General features: G+C 35.3%; 1 protein-coding gene across 1 annotated transcript; it reads left to right on the forward strand.

Annotated features, from left to right (window-relative positions):
• The first annotated feature begins 2631 nt into the window (after positions 1-2631).
• Positions 2632-8861, forward strand: CBP (sarcoplasmic calcium-binding protein). Its single transcript, XM_068361532.1, has 4 exons — positions 2632-3060; positions 3628-3771; positions 6571-6651; positions 8141-8861. Exons 1-4 carry the CDS (start codon positions 2632-2634, stop codon positions 8285-8287), a joined length of 801 nt encoding a protein of 266 aa, XP_068217633.1. The 3' UTR covers positions 8288-8861.
• The last annotated feature ends 339 nt before the right edge of the window (positions 8862-9200 follow it).

Raw genomic sequence — 9200 nt, forward strand, 5'->3', positions numbered from 1 at the left:
GAACAGTGGAAATATGTCCTTAGTACATGTTATCATATTTGTTTCGCCTTGTTGTATTCGGTTATAAAGCAGCCAACACCTAGTCTATTAATCATAAGTTACCTCTTTACCATGGTCTTCCACTGACTTGGGTTAGAGTTCTCTTGCTTGAGGGTACACTCGGGCACACACTCCTATCTCATTTCTCTTCCTCTTCCTCTTGTTTTGTTAAAGTTTTTGTAGTTTATATAGGAGATATTTATAGTTGTTACTCTTCTTAAAATATTTTATTTTCCTTTTTTTCTTTCCTCACTGAGCTATTTTCCCTGTTGGAGCCTTTTGGCTTATAGCATCCTGCTTTTCCTATTAGGGTTTTGGCTTAGTAAATAATAATAATGATAATAATAATAATAATAATACCACATGACTTCGGGAAATATTAGTTATGATTTATTTCTGCTTTATATCCTTTTATCTCTTCCATTTTAAAATACATACATACATACATACATATACCAAAGGCACTTCCCCCAATTTTGGGGGTTAGCCGACATCAACAAATGAAACAAAACAAAAAAGAGGACCTTTACTCTCTGCGTTCCTCCAGCCTAACCAGGGATTCAACCGAGTTCAGCTGGTACTGCTTGGGTGCCACAGCCCAACCTCCCACATTATCCACCACAGATGAAGCTTCATAATGCTGAATCCCATAATGCTGCTACCTCCGTATCGATTTGAAAATCGATACACTATTATTCATTCCATATCACACAAACTAAATCCGGAGTTGTTCCACAATGATTTTTTATCAACCAATTGATGTAATTCGAGTAACTCACTGATGACAACCACATCACGATTTAGTGTGTCGTCCATCCAAAGATTGAAATCGCTTAGTTTCATTGTTGCCTTATTCTTCTACTGTAGTGTTGATTGCCTGGAGCTTTTCTCCGGACGGGTGCGTTTTAATGGTCATAGTCCTCAACGTTTTCATTTTTCATCGGTCATCTCTATGAGCAATTTTCATGACTAACTTTGCATTCTATCTGACACTGCAATCTCCCTTTGTCGTCTTCAAAACCGTAATCCCTACATTGAGTGTCTTCAAAACCGTAATCCCTACATTAAGTGTCTTCAATACCGTAATCCCTACATTAAGTGTCTTCAAAACCGTAATCCCTACTAAGTGTCTTCAAAACCGCAATCCCTACGTCAAGGGGTTGGTTGCCTGATGCGCCCTCTCCAATGCCTTCTACCAAAGTCATCCTCTTCCACCAAACCTCTTCTCTCGAGAGCATCTTTCACCTTATCTCGCCATCTAATCCTCTGCCTCCCTCTTGATCTTCCCCTTACAGGTTCCTCCCAGGCCCTCCCCAATCCATCCATCCTTAACATGTGCCCACACCATCCCAGTTGTGCCACACTTATCTTACTAATTTTACTACACCTGTCATTATTTTTATTTTATTATTTTCTAATCTATCAAACGGTGGGACCCATCAACTATGAATTATAACTTGTCAGCTGCATTTATCTGATATGGCGACTGTGAAATTTCCCTTCGCCTGCTTCGCGCAGATGGTTAAGCCATTACAAGGATGAAATTTAGAACATGCAATTATAGGTATCCTGCTAATAGCTGTACTCGGTATCAGGTTTGTGGTGTCCTGTTAGAGACGTCCTTGCTTGGCATTGTGCCGGACTGGGATTACTTGCTCTAGCTCTATAGCTTCTTGTAGTGTTTGCAACTTCCCCATCCTTGTAAGGATGGTGGGTTTGGGGGAAAGCCTATAGGTCTACTTGCCGAGTCATCAGCAGCCATTACCTTGATCTCCCTGGTCCTAGCTTGGGGGGAGAGGGGATCTCCCTAGTCCTAACTTGGATGGAGAGGGGCCTTGGGTGCTGATCATATATATATATATATATATATATATATATATATATATATATATATATATATATAATATATATAATATATATAATATATATAATATATATAATATATATAATATATATAATATATATAATATATATATATATATATATATATATATATATATATATATATATATATTTTATATATATATATCTTGGAGGGATAATTCCATTATTTCTCCAAGATGTAAATATGGTCAATCTTTAGGGGAATATCACTGTCACTTGCTTCTCCCATTCATGAGTAGCCTTCAAATCTTTAAACATCCCAAATGAAAGGAAGATAAGAAATTATTTACCATTCAATAAATATACTGCTGTTTATTTATAGGTAGAATGTTGTGTAAAATACAGATGAATTTGTTCAATTTTTATTTCATTGTTTGTTGAAAAAGTGACTGATTTTTTTACCCAATCTTGCTTAAGAATTAAAGTCAAATATGAATTACTGCCAATTACTTATCTCAAATACTGGACTATCTGGGTAAAAATCACAAAGAGACAGAAAATCAGGAATGATGATCTAGAAGGGAAAATTTTAATAAGCCTATTGCCACTCGGTAAGAAACAATGAATGCAGGAATAAGCATAATGAAAGTATTATTTTATGTAATTAGATTGTGGTTTTTATCATCACCACTGTTTTTGTTATTTGATGTATTATTTGAATTTGTTACTTCTCTCTCTGCCCCTCTTTCTGAGTGGTAATACCTCAACATGGTAGAAGGGTTTTTGTACTATATTGCCATGATCAACAAAGCTATACTAGTCAGGGCCACCCATACTAGTTTAGTTTGCTGTGAACGATCAGACTTTGTCTCTCACCATCACCAATCCACAGTGGCCATTATAATGAAAAGGGTCAAACCTCAGACATGTCTGAGGCCTTTGTCCTGCAGTGGACTAGAAATAGCTGTATTTGTTGTTGCCGTTGTCGTGTCTCTGTCTAAGACACTGAACTTGTTTACCTCGTTCCAGGGTCAGACTTCTTTCTGGCGACAGAAGATGAGGACACACCACCAGATGATGGACGTCAACAAGGACGGTGTCGTGTCTTGGGACGACTTCGAAGCCCTCGTCAGGAAATTTTCCCAGTTTGGTCACCTTTCTGAAAAGGAAATCGGCAGGTTTACAGATGCCCTTAGGGTGAGTTTTCCCCTTATCCCAGACTTGTATCATAATCATCTTGATATACTTTACATCTACTTTGACCCTTAGTTTTATGTATATTGTTATTAAGATGTTGGTTTAAAATAAATTTGCCTTATGCTACCAGCACATTCTAATATGGCTTTAGGCTAGCACAGGCAATTGCTTAAAGATGGCAGATAAATGTGATGAGGTGCCACTTGGGAATGAGAGGTCTTCGGTTGATTTTTGGATTAGTCACTACTCACGAGAAGCCTTTTTTTAAAGTTTAGCCCAAGTTAAAAATATCATATTGCTAAAGTAATTACATTTATGGTAGTTTTTATTCATTGTGTACTTTTGAAACTAGCAGTCTTTGCAAATGACCGGAAAAAGTTGGTTTTACAAATGCTGCAGTCCTTCGCTTCCTTGATAGGTAAGCCCTTTGCTTTTCTGTTCTCCCTTGGTTTTCATTGTTACCATCTGACCCGACCATTAATGATTGCCCTTTCCATTAGCCTATGCTTTTATAAAGTGACGAGAAGGAAGATACTGCTTTTGAAGATAAATGAATGTCCTCTTCAGCACGTTTGGGAAGAGGAGTGGGGAGCATCGGGGGATCCGTACGTCTTCATAGGCCAGGAGCAGTTCCTCAGTCAGATGGAGCATGTTGTTAATACCAAGGACCTACGCAAAAGGGTGGCTAGTCCCTTGCCTTACTTCTTTAAGGTACAGTCAGAGTAGTTTAAGGTTTTTTTTTTTTATGGCATCTTTGGTATTCCTACAGGTTCTAGATCAGTGGTTCTCAAACTGGAGTCCGATGTCCTCTGGGCATCTCAGGGGGACAGCAAAGAGTCTCCAGATCTTATTATTATTATTTTATTATTATTTTCTTCATAAGTAGCGTATAATTTATATTACTGTCACCATAAGGTTTGAAATTTATTATATGCTATCAAATGTTCTTTTTCTTGTGAAATATAGTCAAAATAAAAAAAAAACTACTCTTTACCACCATACGTCTCACTAGTTTTCTTATGATAAATAAAATGGCGAAAGAAAAAAATAATTACTAGTAAGTTATATGTGTAAAATGAAACTGGTAATCTTTTAAAATTTCAGGATAGTTACATGTTGAGTGGGAAACAAACAAAAAAAAATATGCATGTGTACTAATAGAGTTCCAGCAATGCCTGGTTTTCGCTCTGGTTTTCAAACTGGTTAAGCAAAAATTACTAGATATGATTGGTATGCCTTGTGCTATAAATTGAATCACACACATTCCTGGATTTCTCCTACATGTTTTTTTCATTTTTTTTTTATTCAGATTGTGCTGTATACACTTTTAAAGCATTACTTGTCAATTATACAGTACAAGTACACAGACACACCTAAATACAATGGAATGGTTAGATATGATATATAGTAACTTAATTACTGTATTAATGAAAACATAGAATATTTTGATGTTTTTTGTAAACATTTCAGTAGCACGTATATTTTACGACATGAAAAGTTGCGAGGATGCAGTAATGCAATGAATGAATGATTTACGGTAAAAAGTATTTTTGTATGGATTGCTCAAAGTAAACAATTGCATTATTTGAAGGTCATTGTAGTATTTATTGTCCCATAGCTGCACTCACTTTATAGCCTTCTGCCGTACTTCTATTCCCGCATCTTTCTTCCGCCTCCCAGGACCTTATGACCTATATTCATAAATTCAAAGCAAGCAAATTGTATTTTTACTTTGTAATAGATACGTGCATATGATAATCATCCCATTATAGAGGAAAAGCAGTTCACTACAGTACATAGCACAATCTCTCTCTCTCTCTCTCTCTCTCTCTCTCTCTCTCTCTCTCTCTCTCTCTCTCTCTCTCTCTCTCTCTCTCTCTCTCTCTCTCTCTCTCTCTCTCTCACGTTGTATATTCAATTTCAAGTTAAAGCACAATGGAGGCCAGTGTTGTAAACATTTAAAAGCAGAATGATGTAACTTTCTCAAGTATAGGTAGAAATTCTTTGGCAGACATAGAATTGGAAATTTAAACTTTTAATCAATCCTAAAATATCAAGTTAGAGGGTTTCAGTCCTACATAACATTCCAAGAGATAGATATGAGAGTAATTTTGTAGAATATACAGTATTGCTACAGATGATAAAAGTATGTTGGAAATAGGTACAGTAACACAAGTGCAGTTGAATTAATTAGTGTTTCCGTCTTAACTGAGAGGAGTTGACAATGTAAAAGAATTGAAAAACGAAAAATGTACAAACTCTGGTCACTGCCTTGTCACCTGAAGGAGACACAAGAATGACCACTAACACTCACTCTTCAGTTACCCTTTATGTTCTCATCAGTCTCTATTAACCAGTTGAAGTGTGTTTTATCTGAATTGCCTCTTTAGAAAGGCAACATAATTCCTTGCATGTAAAGGTCAATTGACTGATGAACATTTGCAGTTGCATCCATTACTCTATTAAATCATTATACAGTACTATTCCTCTTTACTCTGCCATATTTACAACTTTTTTAGAATTATATTTATTATAATGAACACTATTCTAATTCATGAATTATCACAGTATTCTGCACTTCAGTTTATTGCAATTTTTATTATAGTATCATTTTGCAAGGCATATTAATGTTTTATTGGGCCATGCTTAACCAGCCTGCAGAAAATAGGTGTCATAGAACTATTTGCATCATGGAACATGTTTACAGTTCATGTTTTATGCTGTGAAAGTTTTATCTTTTATGCCTTTACTCCTATAGGCAATATAGCAAAGAATAAAACCAATTCACTAATTCTGCATCATTTGTCTAAAATATTATTTGTTTAATCTTACCAGAATATTTCTCGTGAAGATCTATTTTAACTAGTGTTAACATGTAGGTTATTACATAAAAGAAACTGTACCTGAATCTCTGTGTATAGACACATTTTTGTTTTTGGGATAATGGCCGCTTTCCTAGATATCGTATGAGGAAAACTTATTCTTTCCACAGTTTCCTTAATACTGAAAACCTGACTTCATTGTTCGCTTTTTATTTGTTCTGCAATTTTGTCCTACTAAGAAGTTGAACTTCAACTACATTCCTCCACTCCCTTAAGCAAGCATTATTAGAGTCTGCAATGAGGTTAGATGGTTTGGTTAAACTGATATAAACAATATTTCTCATTTTATAAATTTAAACTATACATTTTACATCTCAGCTGATTGGTGGTATAGACAAAAAGATATGCTGCAAATCTTGAGAGGTCTTTAACATGCAAGCAGAAACTCGAGTCTAGATATTTTGTATTCTCTAGGCGTATCCGGGCTCGAGTAGTTATCTTGAAAAGGTTACCGTAGTTTTATTACACAGTTTTAAAAGCCCACCAAGATTTTCAGGCCTAGATGAGAGTATTTCATTATATTTTTATAAGAAATTAAGTTTTTCTTGTGAAACTGAAATGATGTAAAACTATGGTCTTTACCCTAAAAAAGATGAAATCTGTACAGATGCCATTCTTTATTTTACAGGCAGTAGACCGTGATGGAAGTGGTGAAATATCTTTAGAGGAATTCAAAATGTTTTATTCCTGCTTAGGTCTTTCAGATAAAGTGAGTACCAATCTTTTTTTTTCTGTAAAAATAAAAGGAAAAATTTAATATAGTGTTTGTGTACTTGCATGGCTGTGACAGTAAAGCCATGTGAAAGTTATCTGATCTTTGATGTTCAGTACAGTATAATAGTTTCTTAACCCTTTCAATATCACCTAACATATTACAAGGGTTATTGGGGACTTTTACTTACCGGTAACTTATCTTAGCACAAAAACTTTGAGGGAGGAATATTTGACTGAATGTCCCCTTTCTATTTATGTATAGTTTTACTTTTCTGTAAAGTTTTCATGAGCGTATATGAGAAAATCTGGGAATTACTGAATGTAGGATTCATCCAATGGAGCTGAAAGTGTTAAGGTTTGGATAATTTGTTTTTAAATATGGTCGTTTTTTTTTTTTAGTGGTAACAGTGAAACCTTTGGCAAAGTGCCTGATTTTTTAACAATATTAAATATATTATTAAATGTAGATACAGTTTCAGCATCACTGATTTTCTAGATATTTTGTCAATAGTACGTTTGTCTTCGGAAGGAATGCGGTAGAATGAATCTACAAAAGGCATGTATAGTTTTTATTTCTTGAATAAAAGGCATAACATACTTGGAGATGGTGGAGAAAGATTGGACTGGATTGGTAACAGGAAATTAGCTGACCTAGTGTATGCTGATGATGCATAGCACAGTATTTGCAATGCTTGCTTACCAGAATGCATGAAATATCACAGGAGGTTCAGCTCAAAATCAATAGAACGGAAGATGAAATATTGGAAGGAGAAAGGATAACTAGGTGGAATCATTCAAATATTTAGGAACTATGATCTCTAATACAGGGTTTTTAGAATTGGAGTTTAATGAAAGATTGTAAAAAGCAAATCAGACAATGGCTAGATTGTAAAATTTTTGAAATAAAATAGTCTGAAATTACAGGACACATGAAAATTATCTATATATCAGTTTAGTGAGATTGGTGGTACTGTATGGACCTAAGTTATGTTATGACAATGAAATTATTTCCAAAAGATTTAGTAGATTTGAGAACAAAGCCGTCAGAAGAATATTAGTGGTTAAATGGCAGGACAGGGTTAGAAATTAAACTATGAGAAAAATTACCATTACCAGAGTGCCATATGTAGATGGAGGTGGTTTGGGCATGCTCTTCGCACTCCCCAAGAGAGATTAGTTCACCAAATATTTAGCTGGGTTCCACAAGGTACAAGAAGAGTTGGAAGTCCCAGGCCTAAATGGCTGAAGGCTATGAAGCGTGAAGTAGGAGATGATGAATGGAGAAGTATTGAATTAAATGCTCAAGATAAATATGACTAGTGGAATCTAATCGAAGTTGTTTGCATCAATAGGCATAGGAGGAGATGATGAAATAAAAGGCCCAGACAACTAAGCATCCTCTGTTTTGGAAAAAAGAGGAGGGGGAAGGTTTAAGGAAATGTGTAAGTTGACGATCGTAAGGACCTTATTTTTATTCATTGCAGGATGCAGAAGAATCCTTTGCAGCAATAGATCTCAACAGTGATGGAAAGCTCAGCAGGAAGGAGTTTGTCAAGCTTGGGCGTGATTTCTTCCTCACGGAAGACGAGACTCGACCCAGCAAGCTCTTCTGGGGCCCATTGTTCAAGTGAACGTTGGTACTTTGATAACAGACCTACATGAAAAGCACCAGCAGCTAATGCGAGGCAGCACTTGAGATTATGAAATATTTTTACAAAAAAATGTGTACATATCTTGTAGGGTTCTATAGGAAAATGAGTGCCAGTGGTGAAGGAAGATTGTTATACATTTTGGATGAAGTCTGTTTATCAGTTTGAAGTAAACAGAGCCACAAATATTTAACGTTTTGCTTGGGGGTTTTGCACATAAGATGCTGAACTAATTTTATTCAATGGCAACACTGATACTCAATTGAATTTGAGATGTTAATAGAAATACTGTACATCGGTTAAGAATTTACTTCACACATTTAAAAGTGGATGTATAATGTTATTCTTACTGTTATGTTATGCAATGTTCTTGATTGTTTGTAGTGTGTGAAATGATGAATATTCATCATTATACACCAGCTATTTTAAAAACCTTCTGAATACAAATACATTCCGGATTATAGACTACAACTTATTTTTCTAAGTAAAGTACAGTACTAAGTGTAGTCATACTTCAAAAATAATGTATCTTTTATAATAAAGTAAATATTTAATATTCAAGTCTCTTCCATTATATACTGTAATCCTTTAGTCAATATGAAGCGCCCAAAGCAAATGCTGTAAATAGTTTTAAGTACAGGAGTATGTTATACAATTTGGTACAAAATTATTCTGCCCACTTTGAAAACCACTGCTCTAGGCCTTCAAACATCATTTATAAGAAGCTCAGCTCATTTCTTAACATATTTTTTTATATGTAAAGTTTTTATAGAAAGCAAGTTTGGTTCTCCAATCGGTACGTCTGATCAGGCCATGGTTTCATCTGCAAGACCGAGCTGCGTGTCCCTAATGACTATGGTTAAGTCTTCAAGAGTCAAGTTGAATCCTTGGGCTG

Source organism: Palaemon carinicauda, chromosome 38 (assembly GCF_036898095.1).
Source record: "Palaemon carinicauda isolate YSFRI2023 chromosome 38, ASM3689809v2, whole genome shotgun sequence".
NCBI classification, from domain to species: domain Eukaryota; kingdom Metazoa; phylum Arthropoda; class Malacostraca; order Decapoda; family Palaemonidae; genus Palaemon; species Palaemon carinicauda.

Bases quoted from the DNA above. Each gene is read 5' to 3' on its own strand.
- CBP (XM_068361532.1), top strand. From the start codon at position 2,632: ATGGTAGAAGGGTTTTTGTACTATATTGCCATGATCAACAAAGCTATA. The intron at 3,772-6,570 runs GTACAGTCAGAG...TTTATTTTACAG, and splicing joins CCTTGCCTTACTTCTTTAAG to GCAGTAGACCGTGATGGAAG. The intron at 6,652-8,140 runs GTGAGTACCAAT...TATTCATTGCAG, and splicing joins GCTTAGGTCTTTCAGATAAA to GATGCAGAAGAATCCTTTGC.